This window comes from Euleptes europaea, chromosome 1, assembly GCF_029931775.1.
Source record: "Euleptes europaea isolate rEulEur1 chromosome 1, rEulEur1.hap1, whole genome shotgun sequence".
Classification (NCBI taxonomy): domain Eukaryota; kingdom Metazoa; phylum Chordata; class Lepidosauria; order Squamata; family Sphaerodactylidae; genus Euleptes; species Euleptes europaea.
In genome coordinates, this window is record NC_079312.1 from 29,658,387 (window position 1) to 29,680,317 (window position 21,931).

A 21,931-nucleotide genomic window follows, 5' to 3' on the forward strand; every position below is an offset into this window, starting at 1 on the left:
GAATCCCCCTTAAGTGGTGGAGAAAGTCAGCATATAAAAACCAACTCTCCTTCTCTTCCTCCTCCTCCTCCCCTTCCTTTTCTAATGTTGCTGAAGTTTTCTGGTTGCAGCACTTAAACTGCAAGTTTTGCCTTACTTTGGGAAACCCCTTCTGTGGCAGAAGGGAGTGACTTTTGGGCATGTAGGAAGTGGTGTGGGGGGAGAGAGTATGGGACAGAACCGCCTTCCAAAAATCCCAGCTTCCCCTTGCAAGGAAACCAGCGCTCCCTCTCTAGTTTTGAGGGCGAGGCCTGTGAGTGTCTTACCAGACGTTCGGCTTAGCTGGCTGCCCGCTGCACCTGCTCTCCCTCCCATCTGCCCCATCCAGCTCAGGTAGCCGCAGTATCGCTAAATGGGTAATTTCACGGAGGAAGCGGCACGAGGCTGCAGCCGAAGCTTACGCCAAAGTCTTGTGTAATCTCCCGACAGCGCTGTGTGTGTGTGTGTGTGTGTCTGTGGACTTCTCTACAGGAGATCCATCCTCTGTTGTGACATGGCTAAGCCCAGGCCTTTGCCTGGATCCGGGAGCTGGAATTACACAGGGCTTTGTTTGGTTGGGGAGCGAGCCGGCTTCCGTGCCCAGGCATATTCTCTACCTCTTCCGTGAAATGAGGCAGCCTTACATCAGTACGGAAACCTGAAAGCTGAGACTCTGTGGTTGGGAGGGTAGGTGAAGAGAGCCGGCGTGGTGGAGGGCGAGGAGCTGGAAATAGCGAGGGGAGCGCAGTGAGCTGGTGCATGCCACAGGCAGGGCAAGGGCTAGAGCATGAACGCTCAGGCAGTTCTGAGGGATAAAATAAATAAAGCCTGTGTGGTATAGTGGTTAAGAGCAGCGAACTCTGATCTGGAGAACCAGGTTTGATTCCCCACTCCTCCACATGAAGCCTGCTGGGTGACCTTGGGCCAGTCACAGCTCTCTCTGAACTAGGGTTGTGTCAGCCCTTGGCCCACAGAACCAGAAATCACCACAAAGTCATATAGAGTCCAAACAGATGGCTTTTACTGGTCAAATAGGCATACAGTGCAAACGAATAAAATGACAGCTATGAGAGACTCACTAGCTGGGAGATATTATAAGGCAGGAAAGGCGGGAGATTACACGCATAGGCTGAATACAGTTTCCCAGGAGCTGAGTTCCCAGGCCTAGGTATGCGACCTTGGGGGGCAGACAATACAGCGCAGAGACAGAGGCAATAACGAAACCGAGATAGCAGCCTGACATTCTGCTCCCCTTAAGGCCCCCTCCCAGTTCGCAAGGGGGCTGGCCTATCCGGGTAAGCAATGTGAAAGGCGTCGACGAGGTCGGGGGCGGAGACATCTCGTGCGCGCACCCATTCGTCATAGGCAGGGGGGAAATGTTTCCAACGGACTAAATATTGCAGGTTGCCATGGTGAACACGGGAGTCAAGGATCTTGGAGACTTCGAAGTGTTCCTCCCCCCCCACCATGATGGGTTGCGCAGGAGGTGGGTCCGGATGCCACTGTGGAGAAACAACATGGGGTTTGAGGAGGCTAATGTGGAAGACAGGATGCACACGCCTCAAGGATTTGGGGAGAGCCAGTTCCACCGTGACAGGGTTTATGACCCGGGTGATGGGGAAATGGGCCAATGAATTTAGCACTGAGCTTATGGCACGGTTGGGTGGAACGGAGATTTTTGGTGGAAAGGTAAACCAAAGCACCCACTTGCAGATCACCCCCGGGGGAGCGATGTTTGTCAGCTTGCGCTTTGTATTTACGTTTGGCCCGGTCGAGGTTGCTAACGAGCCAGGGCCAAGTGGTACGGAGGGCGTGTGCCCAGGAGGCAATGTCGGGGTTCCCCTCCCCCTCTACATCATCTGCAGGAGCGATGGGACTGAAATCTTGTCCATACACAGCAAAAAATGGGCTAAAACCTGTGGATTGATGCATGGCATTATTGTAGGCATATTCTGCTAAAGGTAACAGTTCCACCCAGTTATCCTGGTGGTAGTTAACATAACAGCGTAAATAACATTCAAGTACAGCATTGACACGTTCAGTTTGACCATCAGTTTGAGGATGGTATGCACTAGACAACCCTTGTTCCACTCCCACCAACTTGAGGAAAGCTTTCCAAAACTTAGAAACGAAACCACTTCCGCGGTCACAAATTATCTTACGCGGAAACGAATGTAAGCGAAAGATATGCGTCACGAAGAGGCGGGCCAGTTTCTGAGCAGAGGGGATCCCTGCGCATGGAATCAAATGTATTTGCTTAGAAAACAAATCAGTAACAACCCACAACACAGTTTTACCCCCACTGAGAGGGAGATCAGTCATGAAGTCCATAGCAATCACTTCCCAAGGTTTGCTGGGCGTTTCAAGAGGTTGTAGCAGTCCCGGGGGTTTGCCCTGCGATCGTTTCGCAGCGGCACAAACGGGACAGCTGCGGATGAAGGAGTCAATGTCGGAACGCATTCCCCCCCACCAGAACTGTCTGCGCAATAAGTGAAGGGTTTTCAGAAACCCAAAGTGCCCAGCTGTTTTGGCTCCATGGGCTAAATGTAAAACGTCCTTCCGGAGAGCCTTGGGGACATATAATTTCGAGTCCTTGTACCAGGATCCTCCTTGTTCCAAAACACCAGGAGGTAGGGTATGAGCGGAACGTTCTAAAAGGCACTGGTCCCGAAGGACAGTTAAAAAGGACTCGGAGATGGGGATTTTGGAGGGGGCCCCCCCGTCGGCCGTGGAGCTCTTAGAAACAGTTATGGGGCTAGTGCTTACGTGCGGCGGCGCGCAGACTGCAGGCGGCTGGGCGGTCGGAGGGGTAGGAAGGGCGGGAACTTCGGTTTGTTGCGGTGGCGGCTGGGCAGCCGGTTGGGCTGGCGGAGCTTGTAAGTTGGGTAAGGTGTGCTGATGCTGGGATCGAGTTTGCACAGCCAGCATAGGTAGGGCCCCACGTTGCATAGGGGTGAACAGAGAGTTGGTGGGTCTCTCGAGTTTTACCGGATATTGTGGTAAACGGGAGAGGGCATCTGCGAGAACGTTCTGCTTCCCAGGGACGTGCTTCAGGGTGAAACGGAACTGAGCAAAAAACTCCGCCCACCGTTGTTGTTTCGCCGATAGCTTATGGGACCCCGTGAGGGCAGCTAGATTTTTGTGATCGGTCCAAACCTCAAAGGGGACTTTAGACCCTTCCAAGAATTGTCGCCATAGAGTCAGTGCATGATGAACTGCTGAGGCCTCTTTCTCCCAGATGGGCCAGTTTAATTGAGCGTGCGCAAATTTTTTTGAAAAGTAAGCGCAAGGGTGAAGAAGACCATCCGGTCCTTGCTGGAGGAGAGCCCCTCCCATGGCTACATCGGAAGCATCGACTTGCACAATGAACATTTGATTTGGGTCTGGGTGCTGTAGCACCGGCTCCGAAGTGAAGAGGCGTTTGAGGGCCAGAAAGGCGGCTTGGCATTGCTCAGTCCATAGGATTTTTGCGGAGGGCAAGGCAGCCGAGCTTACTTTTCCCTTAGTTTTCAGTAGGTCCGTAATGGGTAGAGCCACCTGGGCGAAGTTAGGGATGAATCCTCGATAGAAGTTTGCAAATCCCAGAAATTGCTGTACTTGCTTACGGTTGGTGGGGGGAGTCCAATCGAGGACGGCTTGGACTTTGGCGGGGTCCATGCGAAGACCTTGGTGGGAGATGATGTATCCCAAAAACGTGAGTTTGCTTTGGTGAAATTCGCACTTAGCTAGTTTTGCGAAAAGTTGATGGTTACGCAGGCGTTTCAGAACTTCCCTGACCAGAGCCACATGCTCGTCCATAGTTTTCGAATAAATGAGAATGTCATCTAAGTAGACCACCACCCCACGATATAGAAGGTCATGTAGGATTTCATTGATGAGTTGCATGAAGACCCCCGGGGCCCCTTTTAATCCGAACGGCATCACAAGGAATTCATACATTCCGAAACAGCTAGAGAAGGCAGTGAGGTGCTCATCCCCTTCGCGGATACGGACTCGGTAGTAAGCTTCCACTAAGTCTAATTTAGAGAACACACGGCCTTCCTGTAATTGTCCCAAAATATCTGATATTAATGGGATAGGATAGGCGTTGGTCTGGGTAACCGCATTGAGCTTTCTGAAGTCAATGCACAGGCGAAGGTCGCCCTCTTTTTTCCGGACGAAAAACGCGGGGGCCGAGTTTGGGGCATTCGAAGGGCGAATGAACCCTCTGGCGAGGTTTTTGTCCAAAAAGTCCCGGAGGACAGTGCGCTCGGAAGCGCTCATAGGGTAAATCTTACTCTTGGTCAATGTGCAGTCCTTTACCACTTCAATCGCACAGTCTGAGGCCCGGTGGGGGGGTAAGGCATCACATTCCCTAAGGTCGAAGACATCTTCAAAGTCCCGGTATACAGCGGGTAGAGCCGGTGGTGTTGGGGCGGTAGAGGTTAATGCTGGAACGGGCGGATATAGCAGAGCAAAGTTTTGCCGATGCTGGTCGCAGGTGGGACTAGCGAAGGAGATAGTGTTTGTTTCCTAATCAATACTGGGACTATGTCCTTTAATCCAGTTAATTCCCAAGACCACTTCAAATCGGATAGGGGCTATAGTGAAGTCTATTTGTTCCCAGTGGGAACCAATTCCCATTGCCACCCCTATGGTGCGGTGATCAACTGGACCCCCCTGGAAATGGCTTCCGTCCATTTGGGCAAATTGGACGGGGGCGGGTAAAACCTCAGAGTCGGCTCTGAGTGCAGCAAAAGTGGCTTCGCTTATGAGAGTGCGACAGCAACCGGAGTCAATTAGTGCTTTGACGGGGATTTGTGGGCCACCGTTAAGTTGTTGTAAAACTGCATCCACGTAGACGGTGGAGTCCACTTCTTTGATTTTGGTAGGAGCATTCGGTTTGATAGGAAGATCCTGAGAGGTCTGTGGAGACGCTCCATTCACCACAGACCGGAGCCGTTTTTTGACAAGTCGAGGGGAGATTCCAGGTTTAAGGCTGGAGAAATCCAAGGATTTTCCTCATCCGAAGAGGGAAAGTTGTCCCCCAATGGGGCACTTGTAATCCGAGACCCGGCGGGGTCGTTGGTAGTAGGCAGGGAGGCTGGGTCCCCGGCATGGAGTGCAGAGGGTGTGGGTCTTCCCGGAGCTGCGCTGCGGGTGGCCGCGGTGCCTCTGCGTGGTGGACGACCTCGGGCGCGGGTTGTCGTGCTGGCGGCGCGGGCAAACGGCTGCAAAGTGGCCCATTTCTCCGCAAGTAAGACAGGCACCCCTCTGAAATCGGGCTTCACGTTCCTGGGGCGGACGTGGGGGATTTCGTGGGATGAGCAGTGGTGCCTTGGGTTGAGGCTTTTGGGTGCCTTTTTCCTTGTGCTTTTGACGGACGAGAGAAATAAAGCGTCGGCGGCTTTCCACTTCCTCGGCTAATAGGATCCAGTCTTCGAGGGTATCGGGATCGCCCCGCATGTAAGACCAGTTCAGAATGTCAGGATGCAAGGCTTCCCTGAAATGATGGATCAGGGTGGTCTCGGGCCAACCTACAATTTTACTTGCCAGTCGTTGAAATTCATCGGCAAATTCTCGTACTGTAGCAGAGCCTTGTTTTAATTGTAAGAGTTCCGTTTTGGCTCTTTCCCCCAGGAAGGGGTCCTCAAACCTTCTTCTCAGGGCAGTCATGAAGTTGTTGAGGGAACGAATAGCACGAGAGCGGGTGTCAAACTGGAGGACCATCCAGTCAGCCGCTTTACCTGTCAGAAGGGAAGCTACGTAACGCACCCGGCTATCTTCCGTGGGGAAAAGTTGTCCTTGTTCTCGCATATAACTGTCCACTTGATGCAAGAAACAAGGCAAAGTCTCGAGAGATCCGTCATACGTAGTCCTCAATTTGAGTTGCTTCCAAGGGCCGGGCGCAGGTTGACCCGGTTGCACGGGTGGTCCGGGCGGAGGGACAACAGGAGCTCCAGGAGGCAAGGGTGGAGCAGGCACATTAGCGGGTGGTTGCACGGGTGGTCCGGGCGGAGGAGCAACAGGAGCTCCAGGAGGCAAGGGTGGAGCAGGCACATTAGCGGGTGGCTGTACGGGTACCCCCTGACCCGGTATCGGAACGGGCTGTCTCTGAGCTATCAGGGTTTGTTGTAATTGCCTGTTCTCCTGAAGCATACGTTCCATTACTTCCTGGAGTTGATCAACACGGTCGGAGAGCTCCCGATTCTGGGCTCGTAAGAGATGAACCTCCTCACTTGGGCCACCAGTAAGATGAGGCTTACTGGTCCGGAAGCTTGTGGCCCATTGAGAGCTATCCCCATATAAATCCTCGTCTTCAGACTCTCCTGAGTCTCGACGTCGGTCAGCCAAACGGCGTGCGCGTTGGGTCGCGCGCGACGGGACAAACGCCGGGGAAAAGGACAGACCTGATAGCCCTAGTACATTGCCCTTAGGGCGCGTGTCCACGTTCGCCTGATTCCTAATCCTTGCTGCAGCCGCCCTGGCTGCTTCCGCAGCCTCTCTCTCTCTTGCGACCTTAGCCGCTTCGGCGGCTTGCTGATCCGCAAGAACTTTGGCGTTCTCAAGTCTCAGGGCAGTCTCTGCCGTAATGCGCGGCAAAAGTTCTGTCTCCAGGAGTGAGAGTATGGGGTCGGGTTCCCCGCCCAGCAGAGGTTGTACTCGAACCGCCAGTGCGGGTGCCTCGGCTCCAAAGGTCGAGGTCAAAACTTGAGCCAAGGTGGCTACCGGGGTGTCCTTTGTACATTCCACAAGGAGAAGAGCGGTGCTAATAGCGACTCGCTTGGCCTCAGCCTGACAGCTGGCTGCATCCGGGATCAGGGAAAAACCCTCCGGTGGGGCTCCCGCCATGGTAGAAAGAGTTTCTCGAGAAATAAGATTATCCAAAAGTCCAGTTAATATTTGTAAATCCTCAGTCGCCAATCGGGCATCGTCCAGTAATTGATCCAAGTCCTGAAGATCTAAACGAGCATCAGTATCCTCCGACGTTAACATCCAGAGACGTCCTGCAAGAGATTGCCACTGTCCCTGTACCAGTCCCCTCAAGCGGCAAACCTCTCGGGTCGTCCGGAAAAGTTCAGCGATTACGTCTTGTAACAGAGTAGGATCCTCAGAGAAGGGCTCCAGGGTAGTAGATCACCTGGAGAGCTGCACAGCTCCCATCCAAGTGGCAGGCGAACCCCCCTGGGCTCCAGCCTGGCTAGTAGAATGGTGAAGAGTGATAGCTGTCATAATGTCAGCCCTTGGCCCACAGAACCAGAAATCACCACAAAGTCATATAGAGTCCAAACAGATGGCTTTTACTGGTCAAATAGGCATACAGTGCAAACGAATAAAATGACAGCTATGAGAGACTCACTAGCTGGGAGATATTATAAGGCAGGAAAGGCGGGAGATTACACGCATAGGCTGAATACAGTTTCCCAGGAGCTGAGTTCCCAGGCCTAGGTATGCGACCTTGGGGGGCAGACAATACAGCGCAGAGACAGAGGCAATAACGAAACCGAGATAGCAGCCTGACAGGTTGCCAGGTCCCTCTTCGCCACTGGCGGGAGGTTTTTGGGGCGGACCCCGAGGAGGGTGGGGTTTGGGGAGGGGACGGACTTCAATGCCATAGAGTCCAATTGCCAAAGCAGCCATTTTCCCCAGGGGAACTGATCTCTATCAGCTAGAGATGCGTTGTAATAACAGGAGACCTCCAGCTAGTGCCTGGAGGTTGGCAACCCAACTCTGAACACACACCTCACAAAGTGCCTGTTGTGGGGAGGGGAAGGGAAGCTGATTGTAAGCCGCTTTGAGACGCCTTCAAAGGTAGAGAAAAGCAGGGTATAAAAACCAACTCTTCTTATTCTTAAATAGATCTACCTTTGGCATTCTTGGGAGTCCAGATTTGGCACCAGGAAAAGAACAGCCTGGCTGGATCAGACCAGATTCCATCTAGCCCTGGGCTCGTTTTCCAACAGTAGCCTGCCCAATGCCGGGTGGAATCACAGGGGAGCGACGGCTCGGCTTTTTGACCAGCCCAGATGGGAGGGAAAAGCCCAATAAGCCCGACCTTGAGAGTAGCATTTGGAGAGCCCCCAGCCTTGGTATTGTGTATTCGCTAAGCCTGCTTAGGGCTAGCAGGGAGGATCTAAACATTAAAGCCTCCCAACTTAGAACATACTAGTCATGATGCATTCCTGTTCTCTCCAGGATCAGAGGAGCATGCCCATTATATTAGGTGCTGTGGAACACGGACAGGATGGTGCTGCTGCAGTTGTCTTGTTTGTGGGCTTCTAAGAGGCCCCTAGTTGGTCACTGTGTGAACAGACTGCTGGACTTGATGGACCTTGGTCTGATCCAGCGTGGCCTTCCTTATGTTCTTATGTGGTGCTGGCTGCCAGCTTGGAAGACTTTAAGAAGGGAGTGGACATGTTCATGGAGGAGAGGAGTATTCATGGCTATTAGTAAAAATGGATATTAGTCATGATTGCACACCTATTCTCTCCAGGATCAGAGGAACATGCCTATTATGTTAGGTGCTGTGGAACACAGGCAGGATGCTGCTGCTGCAGTCGACTTGTTTGTGGGCTTCCTAAAGGCACCTGGATGGCCGCTGTGTGAACAGACTGCTGGACTTGATGAACCTTGGCCTGATCCAGCACGGCTTTTCTTATGTTCTTAACCACAGTTGGCCTCAACCATAAGCCTGTGTTCATATGTTCTTAGCATTATGAAGTTCTGGGAGGAAGGCTGAAAAGCTGAGCAAAGGAAGGCCGGTGTCCTGACAGAAGATCCAAGCGCCACTTTCCCCGATGGAGGGTGAGAGTATAGATTTGGGTGGGGGTGTAGCTTTGGTTTTCAAATGCTCAGCCCCGCGCTGAAGCTTCAGAAGTATAAGCTTGATTCCGGGGAGTTCCACACCCTCACCATCTTGTGTCAGTGGAATGTCGGGAGGTGTTACAAAAGCTGTTCCTTCTCCATCCATCCCTTTTGACACTGGCAGGGAAAACAGAGGAGGCCCAGTCGGCCACCTGTCCGTTGGGTTTTCTGCATCCCTTTGAGTCCCAACCTCCTCCGGCCTCATACCTCCGTCGCTCTTTCCGGACCCGGCAGTGGCAGGGGGCGTTCCGACGCTTTCCATTCAAATCAACGGTGGCAGCTCCCAGCCTGTGGAACACTAGGGGAGAAGAAAGGGAATCGGCGATGGGCAGGCGTGCGCCGCTGCCTTGGGGTGACCTTTTTCGGAGGGATGCTCTGCATTCCCTTTGAGCGGCGTGGAGAGGGGGCAGATACGTGGCAGGCACGACAGAGATTGTTTTTCCCCCCCTTAAGACGCTCTGAACAGATGCCTTTGAACCGTAATCTCCCTTTGCGTGGCTCTCATCTGGAACGTCTCCTTTGCGTCCCCCCCATCTGTATGTAGATCAGATGGAGAAGAGGCAAATCACTTGGGAGGGCTTGCCCTACTCCGCATGAAGCGCTCTCTCTCTCTCTCTCTCTCTCTCTCTCTCTCTCTCTCTCTCTCTCTCTCTCTCTCTCTCTCTCTCTCTCTCTCTCTCTCTCTCTCTCTCTCTCTCCCTCCCTCCCTCCCTCCCTCCCTCCCTCCCTCCCTCCCTCCCTCTCGTGCCTATTTCCTTGCAGGATAGAAAGCGGGGAGGAGGGGGAGCTAGCAGCAAGGCGCATTAGCAACCGCAGCTGGAGATCGGGGAGGGGGGTCCCTTCCCATTGCCCTTTAGAAACCGCTCTCTCAACTCGGGCCCAGCAGAGGGGATGGCTAGGGAGCGGCGGGCAGGCCAGGCAGGGAGCCGGCTGGGTAATGGAGCCGGAGGAGCGTTATTAATACGGAAGATTTCAGCCAGAAGGCTTGATCCCCACAGCACTTTTGATGAAAGCTCAGGACGCCCCAGCGAGATCCAGTTTTAAAGTGGTGCAGGGAGAGGGAAAGACTGGCCTGGCCTTGGTTTTTGCTGGAATAACGAAACTTTTGGCTTCAGGCTGCCTTTTGGAGCACAGCAGCACAGAGGCTGTAGCTTTCCGGGGAACAATATTGCTGTCAAGAGCCAGTGTGGTGTAGTGGTTAAGAGCGGTGGAGTCTGATCTGGAGAACCGGGTTTGATTCCCCACTCCTCCACATGAGTGGCAGAGGCTAATCTGGTGAACCGGGTTGGTTAGCCAGCTGGGAGACCTTGGGCTAGTCACAGCTCTCTTTAGAGCTCTCTCAGCCTCACCTACCTCCCAGGGTGTCTGCTGTGGGGAAGGGAAGGTGATTGGAAGCCGGTTTGATTCTTCCATAAGTGGTAGAGAAAGTCGGCATATAAAAACCAACTCTTCCTCCTCCTCCTCTTCTTCTCCTCCTCCTCCTTCCTCCTCCTCAGGGAACAATGTCTAGTAACTGAGGCTGTTTTGATGCTTATGCCAAAGAGATGCACGTTCTATATTACAGAGTTCCTCCTATGGCTGTAGATTCATTATATATAGATATATAGAGAGAGAGAGAGAGAGAGAGAGAGCTCTCACTATGAATGCACGACTAGAGCTTTCCCTAGTGCCGTCTTCTGCCCTTTCCCTTCATCTGAGCCACGGAAGCTCCACAGAGAGCTGGAGTGGGGATGGCACAAGAGAGCCAGGCCAACTGTCATGCAGAGCTTGGGCAGCCCCAGAAGCAGCTGCGAGGAGCAAATGTTCCCTTCCCTGGTCATCTGAGGCGCCATCCACGTGGTGCTCCCGAAACAAGGAGTCTCTTAAGGCCCAGGTGCTTTGGTTGTTTCCAAAGTGAGGTACAGAGGACCAAGGATGAGGAGGCACCACTTGCGGACGTTGTTTGTCTCTGTGTTCTAGGGGAATAGAATCATAGAGTTGGAAGGGGCCATACAGGCCATCTAGTCCAACCTCTTGCTTAATGCAAGATCAGCCTAGAGCATCCTTGGCAAGTATTTGTCCAGCCTCTGCTTGAAGACTGCCAGTGAGGGGAAGCTCACCACCTCCCTAGGTAGCTGATTCACTCTTACTGTAAAAACATTTTTTCCTAATATCTAGCCGATACTTTTTCTCCTGCAATTTTAAACCCATTATTGTGAGTCTTATCCTCTGTTGCCAACAGGAACAGCTCCCTGCCCTCCTCTAAATGACAGCCCTTCAAATACTTAAAGAGAGCAATCATGTCCCCCCTCAACCTCCTCTTCTCCAGACTAAACATTTCCATCTCCCTCAGCCTTTCCTTGGAGGGTTTGGTCTCCAGGCCCTTGATCATCCTCATCGCTCCCCTCTGCACCCACTCCATTCTGTCCACATCCTTTTTGAACTCCCCCCCCCCAGAACTGCACACAATACTCCAGGTGCAGCCTGACCAATGCTGTGTACAGCTGAACTATGACATTTTGCAGTTTGGATGTTATGCCTCTGTCGATGCACCCCAAGATCGCATTAGCTTTTTTTTTGTTGCTGCGTCACACTGGCTGTTTATATTGTAACTTACGGTCCACCTGTACCCCGAGATCTTGTTCACACACACTGCTGCCCAGAAGTGTATCCCCCATCCAGTATGTGCGTCCCTCATTTCTATTACCCAGATGTAGAACTCGGCACTTATCCTTGTTGAATTGCATCTTGTTTACATCCGCCCACTTATCCAGCGTGTTTAGATCTTGTTGAATTCTATCTCATCTTCTGGGGTGTTCGCACTCCTCCCAACTTGGTGCCACCTGCAAATTTAATGAGTAGTCCCTCCACACCCTCATCCAGATCATTTATAAAAATATTGTAAAGAACCGATCCAAGTGACACCCCACTGGACCTCCTCCATTCAGATGAAATGCCATTGACAACTGCTCTTTGAGTGCGGTTCTCCAACCAGTTCCCTATCCACCTAACTGTCCTAGATGGGGAGCCACCTGTCCATATGAAGCATCACTCATTCATGTAGTTGCATTACCGTAGTCTTCTGTTTTCATCTGTCTCTTGAGCTAGGGTCTGAGCCCTGGTTCAGATTTCACCTCTGCTGTGAACTCGCTTCACTCAGTGTCCTTAGCCAGCATGGTGTAGTGGTTTGGAGCGGTGGACTCTGATCTGGAGAACCGGGTTCGATTCCCCACTTCTCCACGTGAGTGGTGAATGCTAATCTGGTTAACTGGGTTGGTTTCCCCACTCCTCTACATGAAGCCAGCTGGGTGACCTTGGGCTAGTCACAGCTCTCTTAGAGCTCTCTCAGTCCCACCTACCGCCCAGGGTGTCTGTTGTGGGGAAGGGAAGGTGATTGTAAGCCGGTTTGATTCTCCCTTAAGTGGTAGAGAAAGTCGCATATAAAAGCCAACTCTTCTTCCTCTTCCTCCTCCTCTTCCCCCCTTTACCTTTGTAGCATGTTACATTTGTGAATGAGCAAGTCTTTAAAATGGCTATAGAAAGTTTTTTTTCTTATTATCCTTTCAGGCTAGTGACGCCGACGGAGCGGGAGTCCCGGCTGGACGAAGTGCGTTCGGCGTTCCTGGCTACCTACAGCAGCACAGTGGCCCTGAAGCCTGTCTCTCCCAGCCCCTCGGGAGCCATCGGAGGCCTGCTGGAGCAGTTTGTCCGGGGCGTTGGACTGAGAGGGAGCGGCATCCTTTGACCTTTCCCGGCACAAGCGGCTTTCTAGACCGAAAGGCGGAGGAACCTCAAGCTGTGCGAGCTCAGAGTCTCTGGCCTTATTCTCCTCGGGATGCTGCCAGCCGCACGGCCTCACTGCCAGCCCTTCTGGGTCCATCACTGACTGAGATCACAGCCTCCGCTGCCTGAGGCTAGGCTGACTTCTACTGGAAAGCGGGGGGGGGGGGGTTCCCCCCAATCATGCAGGACTTGGCTAGCTCTGACAAATCACCACAGTAAAATGTGTCAAAACACCCTCTACTCCGGTTCTGTCTTTTGTGTCTGTCTTCCTTCCTCCTTGTACTCGATGGGGCTGTGCCCAGAGCCTTCAGTCAGAAATGCTCGAGGTTGTGACGATTCCTGAAGTAGCAACCCTTCAAGGGTGCAAGTTGACCCAGGCCCTTGTAGTTCAGGGTTTGATTCGGACTCTTCTTCAGCCCTAAGGGCAAAAACTCTCTTGCCGTCCTCTCCAGCTTGAAAATAAGTAAAGCCCTGTCCCGCTAATCAGAGTTCTGTGCCAAAATCATATCGTCACTTGTATGAGTTAGGCAAATAGATCTCAGCTTTAAACACTATTTTGTATAGTTTATTACAGATTTACTGGACATGGTGAAGGGAACTGAACTGTAGAAGCATGCTGAACCACATCCTACCTCTGAATCTTAGCTCCTTTCTGAGATTTGGGGATGCGCTTGTGAGCACACAGTTGAACACATGAAGCTGCCTTATACTGAATCAGACCCTTGGCCCATCAAAGTATTGTCTACTCAGACTGGCAGCGGCTCTCCAGGGTCTCAGGCAGAGGTCTTTCACATCACCTACTTGCCTATTCCCTTTAACTGGAAATGCCAGGGATCAGTTACAGCCATAAAGACTTGAGTCCTTGTGTGTGTGTGTGGGGGGGGGGGGTAGTTTGTATAGGAAATCTGACTTTTCAGTAAGCAGATATGCTGACCTGGTCTACTGGGCCGTGAGAGCATCCTTTCTGTCATGAAGAGAAGAATAGTTGGTTTTTATACCCCGACTTTGTCTACCTTTTAAGGAGATTCAAACCGGTTTACAATCTCCTTCCCTTCCTCTCCCCACAACAGACACCTTGGGAGGTAGGTGGGGCTGAGAGAGTTCGGAGAGGACTGTGACTAGCCCAAGGTCACCCAGCTGGCTTCATGTGGAGGAGTGGGGAATGGATCCCAGTTCTCCAGATTAGAGCCCGCCACTCTTAACCACCACACCACGCTGGCTCTCTAGAAACTATTTCTTTGGCAAGGCTAAGCATCTGCCTTGTTCTCTGGTAGTTGTGTGGGGGGGTTCCAATGGGATTAGATTGTTATGATAATCGAAAGCCTACCTTGATATGAAACGGCACCTTGTAGCTCCAGCAGTTATGCTAGAAAAATCTGGAGGCCTTTTCTAGTGGGTATGGTGACGCAAAAACTGGATCTGTTTTGCTTGTTATAGGCTGTTTCCTGTGGAAAGCAGGAGGGGGTGGGGTGTAGGTGGATTATATTCTTCCCAAATGCTCCATCAGCCTTTTCCTTCTGCTGTTCATATGAAGCTGTCTTTAGGCAGAAACAGTCCGTATGGCCTACTCTCAGAGCCACGCTGCTTTGGAGAGCTTTTTAACAGGGAGATGGCAAGGACTGAACAGAAGCCCTGAAGTACACACATGAACACATGAAGCTGCCTTCTACTGAATCAGACCCCTGGTCCATTAAAGTCAGTATTGTCTACTCTGACCGGCAGCAGCTCTCCAGGATCTCAGGCAGAGGTCTTCCATAACACCTACCTGCCTAGTCCCTTTAACTGGAGATGCCAAGGATTGAACCTGGGACCTTCTGCATGCAAAACAAAGGCTACCACTGAGCCACAGCCCCGCCCTACACAAAGGGTGTGCTCTGTGATACAGCTGTGGCACTCCCTTTTTGTGACCGAAACATTCCAAGTTGATTGTTTCAGTTGTGTGTTAGGGTTGTAATTGTCAGGACCATTGGGAGAAATCCTGGTGGCTCTCTCCATGCTTATGTTTTCTCAGAGATAGGAGTCTGCCCTCTGAAGGGCTTTCTGTTGTTTCTTTTGTGAACGTTCTGAAATTAATTGGGGGAGGGAGTGGAAATGGATGAACAGGATGTTCACAGGGAAATCACAAAGGGAAATGAACAGCAATACTTTCAAAGTAAGATGCCTTGGGATTGATTTCTAGTACTTTTGGACTAGATGCCTCTCCAGTCTGTGCCTATAATGGTGTGGATTGAGGCTACTGAGCAAGGCAAGGAAGGATACGATTAAATAAATGGAGAGGAGAAATGGGCTATAGGGCAAAGGGGTAAACACATGAAGCTGCCTTATACTGAACCTGACACTCGGTCCATTAAAGTCAATATTGTCTACTCAGACTGGTAGTGGCTCTCCAGGGTATCAGGTAGAGGTCTATTCACATCACCTACCTGCCTAGTCCCTTTAGCTGGAGATGCCGAGATTGAACTTGGGAAAAAGTAGTGTGTGTGAAAAGGATCTTGGGGTCTTAGTAGACCAAACACTGAACATGAGTCAGCAGTGTGATGATGTAACTAAAAAGGCAAACACAGTCTTGGGCTGCATCAACAGAAGTATAGTGTCCAGATCACACGAAGTTATGGTATCGCTTTACTCTGCTCTGGTTAGACCTCAACTAGAGTACTGTGTTCAGTTTTGGGCACCACAATTTAAGAAAGATGTAGACAAGCTGGAACGTGTGTCCAGAGGAGGGCAACAAAGATGGTGAGGGGTCTGGAGACCAAGTCCCATGAGGAAAGGTTGAAGGAGCTGGGTATGTTTAGCCTGAAGAGGAGAAGACAGAGGGGATATGATAACCATCTTCAAGTACTTGAAGGGCTGTCATATAGAGGAGGGTGCCGAGTTGTTTTCTGTTGCTCAAGAAGGTCGGACCAGAACCAACGGGTTGAAATTAAATCAAAAGAGTTTCCGTCTAGACATTAGGAAGAATTTTCTAACAGCAGTTCCTCAGTGGACCAGGCTTCCTCGGGAGGTGGTAAGCTCTCCTTCCCTGGAGGTTTTTAAGAAGAGGTTAGATGACCATCTGTCAGCAATGCTGATTCTGTGACTTTAGGCAGATGATGGGAGGGAGGGCATCTTGGCCATCTTCTGGTCACTAGGGGTGTGGAGGGGGGAGGTAGTTGTGAATTTCCTGCATTATGCAGGGGGTTGGACTTGATGGCCCTGGTGGTCCCTTCCAGTTCTATGATTCAATGACCTTCTGCATGCCAAGCAGATGTTCTACCACTGAGCCATGGCCCCTCCCCTAAGCAAGGGTGATCCGCTGCAGCCTTCTGCTAAAAGGTCTGAAATGGATTTGCCTGTCAAATTAATGGATAGAGTAGAGAACAAAAAAAGGTAAGCTTCGGCCAGGATAGAGGGCGGGATACATGACCAAAAATAAATAAATGAAGATATCTGACTTTGTGACTGGAGTATTAAACCATCTGTTTTTCTACAAGTGCGTACATTATATCTAAAACATAGTCTATGCATTTAATCATTTAAAAAGTTTATTGTGTGAAAGTGTTCCGAGCAAAAATCCTTTCCCCCTATTACTACCCATGAGTTTTTCTGTGCAAGTTTTAAAGGGCCACTTGCTGGGCAAAATCCCTGCCTGGCGTGTCGGTTGGGTTCTAGGGCGCAGCAACTAACTCCAGTCATCGGTACTCAGCATGGAGCAGCGCCCCCTGACTTTTGTTGCACTTGTCGTCATTTATGCACAGGAGGTTTTGCCTTGGATTTGCCGCTTTCTGTATGCGCATTTTCCCATCCGAATTCTCAAAACTCTGCATGAGGGCTTATTTTTGAGTTTTGAGAATTCAGATGGAAAAGTGCATCTACAGAGCAGCATACTATGTATGGGTGTGAGAGCTGGACAATGAAGAAAGTTGATAGGAAGAAAGTAGATTTCTTTGAAATGTGTAGTTGGAGGAGAGTGTTACGGATACTGTGGACTGCCAAAAAAACAAATCAGTAGGTTCTAGATCAAATCAAGCCTGAACTGACCCTAGAAGCTAAAATGACTAAACTGAGGCTGTCGTATTTTGGCCACATTATGAAAAGACAGTCATGCTAGGAAAAGTTGAGGGCAGCAGGAAAAGAGAAAGACCCAACAAGAGGTGGATTGACTCTATAAAGGAAGCCACAGCCCTCCATTTGCAAGACCTGAGCAAGGCTGTCAAAGATGGGACATTTTGGAGGACTTTCATTCATAGGGTCGCCATGAGTCCGAAGCGATTTGACAGCACTGTTTATTCATGGAAGGTTTTGTCTTGGATTTGCCACTCTTTAGATGCACTTTCCCCCCATTCATATTCTCAAAACTCAAGAATATGCCCCCATGCAGAGTTTTGAGAATTCGGATGGGGGAAATGTGCACCTATAGAGTGGCTCATGGTGACCCTATGAATAAATGTCCTCCAAAACGTCCTATCATTAACAGCCTTGCTCAGGTCTTGCAAATGGAGGGCTGTGGCTTCCTTTATAGAGTCAATCCACCTCTTGTTGGGTCTTTCTCTTTTCCTGCTGCCCTCAACTTTTCCTAGCATGGTTGTCTTTTCATAATGTGGCCAAAATACGACAGCCTCAGTTTAGTCATTTTAGCTTCTAGGGTCAGTTCAGGCTTGATTTGATCTAGAACCTACTGATTTGTTGTTGTTTTTTGGGCAGTCCACGGTATCCGTAACACTCTCCTCCGAGAGATGCAAATTTCCCCCGTCCACATTCTTCAAACTAAAAAACCTCTACCCTGTGTAGAGTTTTGAGAATTTCGATGGGGAAAAATGCTCATCTATAGAATGGCACACCCAAGGCAAAACCTGTGCCATTCCTCACTTCTGCCCCAACATCGGTCCCTTTTAAAGCCCCTCCCAGCACCCTACTGAGACCGGAGTGGAGGGCGCGGCGTCCAGGCGACCGGCTTCCCTGCCTTCCTCTCCTGCGCTATATGTGTGTGTTAAATGCCGTCAAGTCGCTTCCGACTCATGGCGACCCTATGAATGAAAGTCCTCCAAAATGTCCTGTCTTTGACAGCCTTGCTCAGATCTTGCAAATTGAAGGCTGTGGTTTCCTTTATTGAGTCAATCCATCTCTTGTTGGGCCTTCCTCTTTTCCTGCTGCCCTCCACTTTTCCTATCATGACAGTCTTTTCCAGTGACTCTTGTCTTCTCATGACGTGACCAAAATACGACAGCCTCAGTTTAGTCCTTTTAGCTTCTAGGGTCAGTTCAGGCCTGATTTGATCTATAACCCACTGATTTGTTTTTTGGGCGGTCCACGGAATCCGTAACCCTCTCCTCCAACACCACATTTCAAAGGAATCTATTTTCTTCCCATCCGCTTTCTTCACTGTCCCGCCTTCACACCCATGCATAGTCATAGGGAATAGGATGGCATGAATTAACCTAGTCTTTTTGGCCGGAGTCACACCCTTACACTTCAAAACCTTTTCCAGCTCCTTCACGGCTGCCCTTCCCGGTCCCAATCCCCTCCTGATTTCTTGGCTGCAGTCTCCCTTTCGGTTGATGGTGGAGCCAAGGAAGAGAAAGTCTTGAAAGTCCTCTCCTGCGCTACATACCGAGATCTATATATATCTCTCAGCCCACGCATCGGAGAAGCGGCGGAGCTTTCAAATTCGCCCGCTTTGCGGGGCTGCGAGGAAACCGGAGTCGGGGGGGTGGGGAGGAGGAGGGAGCGGGGAGAAAGCGAAGCCGAATCGGGGCGAGGCCGCTTCTCCCCCGGCCCTGCCTCCCTCCCACCTCCCCCGACTCGGGATTGGAGCCGAGGACAGGTGCGCTCTCCCTGCGCGCCAGGCGGGGTCCCCCCTTCCGCCTCGGACGGGGCGGCCGAGCACTTCTTCTCCGTCCCCCGTCCGCCCGGCTTCAGCACCTTGGAGAGCTCCCTGCGCGGCGTGGAGAGGAGCGGCGCCAGGGCGCCCCCTAGGGACCGGCGAGGGAGGGAGCGAGGGAGGGCGAGTGTCCCCCCACCACCCCCACCCCGGTTCCTCCCACCCCCACCCCCCACCCCACTCCGGTCCCTCCCCCAACATACACACGTGCTGCCACCTGGAGCGGGAGCCGGCGCGGCTAGACGGAGCGAGCCACAGCGGCGGTGGAAGGCGGCTCCGGCGCCCGGGTGCTTCCCTCTCCCCCGCCCCATGGAGCGCGCCCCTCTTCGCCCCTAACGCTGCCCGAGCCCAGCGGGGATGGCGTCGCCGGGAGACCTGGAGCCCGCTCCTTCCAGGGTGCCGGCCACCAAGGTGGAGCTCACCGTGTCCTGCAGGTGAGGATGACTTTGGGGGGGGGGAGGAGGAGAAGGACCCCCCGCTTTCAACCGCTTGCCCCAAGGTTTCTCCCTCGCGTCCGCCGTACTTGGGGGAAGGAGGACAGAGGGGAACGCCTCCCTCCTCGGAAGCTGGCATGATGAGCATGAGTTTGGATGAATGTAAACAGTGCTGGGGAGCATGGGTGGGGGGGTGCGCTCCTATGAAAGTGCCTGAGCATCCAATGCACGTGTGGGCCCCAAATGTGGCCATACATCTTTTCTCGTGCATGAACCTAATGAACGGTTAGATGTATACAGTGTCGGAGAAGGGGCTATTATGCGTATTGCTTTGGGTCGCGCTTGTAACCGTTACACGTGTGTCACTCATGGGTACAACACTCGTCGGTTTTCGGTGCGACGTTTGCATGCACACGGTGTGTCATTTGATGGTTATACTAATTTACAAGCATGCGTGCGCACATAGTTTTTCCCCCACCAGCCATATGTGCCTTCTCAGGACTGTGTTCAGTTTCCATTCATGCATCCTGACAAATGTGCAGGTGTTTATAAGTGTGTCTTCAGGTTGGCGCATATAGTGCCAATGACCAGTGTTGTGGTTTTTCCCACATACATGCGCATCGCTCTGGATGTTTCCTTGAGAATGTGGCTCATGTTTCTTGAACGTGGCTAAATCCCGCGGTGTCCAGATGTTTTCTTCTCCACCCAAATGCTTGTAGCGCTGGCTTTGTATAGGCATCCTTGGGTAGATATGGTACGCTTGAATCCCAGGAACCAGAGGACAATTCAGTCCAGATCCTTACCCATCCACGCACCAAACCTCGAAAGATCTGCCCTTACAAGTTGCACCTGGGTGCCAGAAGCAGAAGACTACAAGGTGCGTGCCCTCTGGATGCAGTGCCAGGTACGCTTGCAAAAAAAAGAGATAAGACCAGGTGACTCAGGAAAGCGAGCTACGCATTGCCAAGGAAGGCAAAAAATCTTCCAAAATCACTAGCCGTTGTGGCCTGGGGTGGGGGGAGGCAAGTTCCCATCTCAAGGAAATATAAGTCTAAATATGGACCAACCGTAGCGAGCGTTCTAAGCTTTTAGCCAAGTTTCCACCTACAAGGGATCCCTGTTGGCTAACCGAGGGCCAAACTATACATTCAGAATAACCTCCCAGTACGGCTCTCCTGGGACTGTAATGCAAGCAGAATCTTGCTTGGAGGGGATTGCGTATTTAAATACGCCTTTATGCGCAGCTCTTTATCACCACCACCTCCTTGCCTATGAAAAGCCCAGCAAATTGGGTAGAATTTTAGGCTATGTCCCCCTCCCCTTCCCATGTATTATCTTTACAGAGGTGGCTGCTTTTTTAGTTTTGTTATAATGGGAGATTTCATGTGCTTTCCTTTGCCTGAATTCTGAAGTGGAACAGTCCCGGGAGGGCAATATCACACAATTCCTCTGGTCAGCCTTTAAGGCTTCTGTGTTCTGTGGGGTCCCATTCTCAATCCGGCGCCTGCGTACTCCCTCCTCAAGTGGCTCCAGAACCAGGCTGAATCCTGACGGAAGGGTTCCATGCAGGCAGATGTTTGTTGGGTGCCAAGATGAACACATGAACACATGAAGCTGCCTTCTACTGAATCAGACCCTTGGGCCATCGAAGTCAGTGTTGTCTACTCAGACCGGCAGTGGCTCTCCAGGGTCTCAGCCAGGGGTCTTTCACGCCACCTACTTGCCTAGTCCCATTAACTGGAGATGTCGGGGATTGAGCCTGGGACCTTCTGCATGCCAAGCAGATGCTCTACCACTGAGCCACAGCTCAGCCCTTTGCTCTGCCTCCACCACCAGCCCTTTTCATTCCCTCAGGGCTTAGGAAAAGGCAGTGTTATCGCCTCTGGCGTTGATCCGGGGAGCTGAACAGGTAGTAACTGGATGAGGATGGGAAATGCCAGATAGGTCAGGTGATACTTTGCATCGTATCCAAGATCCGATTCTGTTGGTGAGGAATGGGCAGTGCAAGCTTTCTGGATTTGATTCCCTGCTCCTCCACATGAGCAGCGGACTCCAATCTGGTGAACCGGGTTGGTTTTCCCACTCCTCTGCAAGAAGCCAGCTGGGTGACCTTGAGCTAATCCAAAGTTCTTTTAGAACTCTTTCAGCCCCACCTACCTCACAAGGTGTCTGTCGGGGGGGGGGCGGGGAGAGGGAGGGAAGGCGATTGCAAGCCGGTTTGATTCTCCTTAAAAGGTAGCAAAAGTCAGCATCTAAAAACTAACTCTTCTTCAAGCAATAGAAAAGAGCTAACAAAATTTCTGGCAGGGTATGAGCTTTCATGAGCCACAGCTCACTTCTTTAGATACAGCTAGAATACAGCGCTAATTACATTCTAGCTGTATCTGAAAAGGTGAGCCGAGGATCACGAAAGCTCCTACCCTGCCAGAAATTTTGTTAGTCTTTAAAGTGCTGCTGGACTCTTGCTCTTTTCTACTGCTCGTGACAGACTAACACGGCTACCCATCGTGATCTTCTCCCTCAAGTTGCGTAGTATGCCTACAGAGCAATCCTAGGTACGTCCTCTCAGAAGCAAACCTATTCAGTGGGGCTCACGTCCAAGTAAACGTGGGTGAGATTGCATCCTTAGTTTATCAAGTAACATGGAATGGAAACTCGATGATCTCCTCTTCTCCTTGCTGGAGAAGAACACGGATTGGATATCCTCAGGGTCGAGCTGGCCCTTGTGATTACCAGGGGGGTTTCCGGTGGGCTAGAAGGCTACAGGTAGCCAGGAGCAAGCTGAGCCAAGCAGTGCCTTCAGTGCTGGAGAAGCCGCTGGGTCTGCTCGGATCAGACTCGGCTACAGTGACTACAGTGTAGCCTACAGACTCGGCTACAGTGACCTGGCATAGGTCCAACCTGTGGCGGTCACTTGGTCAGCTTGCTCCAGGGCTGTTAAAAGGTCCCCGTCCTCTCCTGGGTATCTTCCTGCTTTTATCTGCCTGCCTGTTTCCTTCAGCAAGCATAGTAG

At 51.6% G+C, this 21,931-nt stretch overlaps 2 protein-coding genes across 2 annotated transcripts in view; both read left to right on the forward strand.

Moving 5' to 3' along the window:
- MTMR14 (myotubularin related protein 14) overlaps positions 1–12,589 on the forward strand; it is a gene marked incomplete at its 5' end in the record, with an annotated part of 106,944 nt that extends 94,355 nt beyond the window's left edge. The window contains one exon of the mRNA XM_056846532.1: positions 12,409–12,589. Within this exon, the coding sequence (XP_056702510.1) occupies positions 12,409–12,586 (178 nt within the window). The remainder of the gene's footprint in view (positions 1–12,408) is intronic.
- Positions 12,590–18,793: 6,204 nt separating this feature from the next.
- The window catches only part of CPNE9 (copine family member 9), a 71,120-nt gene continuing 67,982 nt past the window's right edge, over positions 18,794–21,931 (forward strand). Inside the window, exon 1 of the mRNA XM_056851900.1 lies at positions 18,794–18,918. Within this exon, the coding sequence (XP_056707878.1) occupies positions 18,842–18,918 (77 nt within the window). The 5' untranslated portion in view covers positions 18,794–18,841. The remainder of the gene's footprint in view (positions 18,919–21,931) is intronic.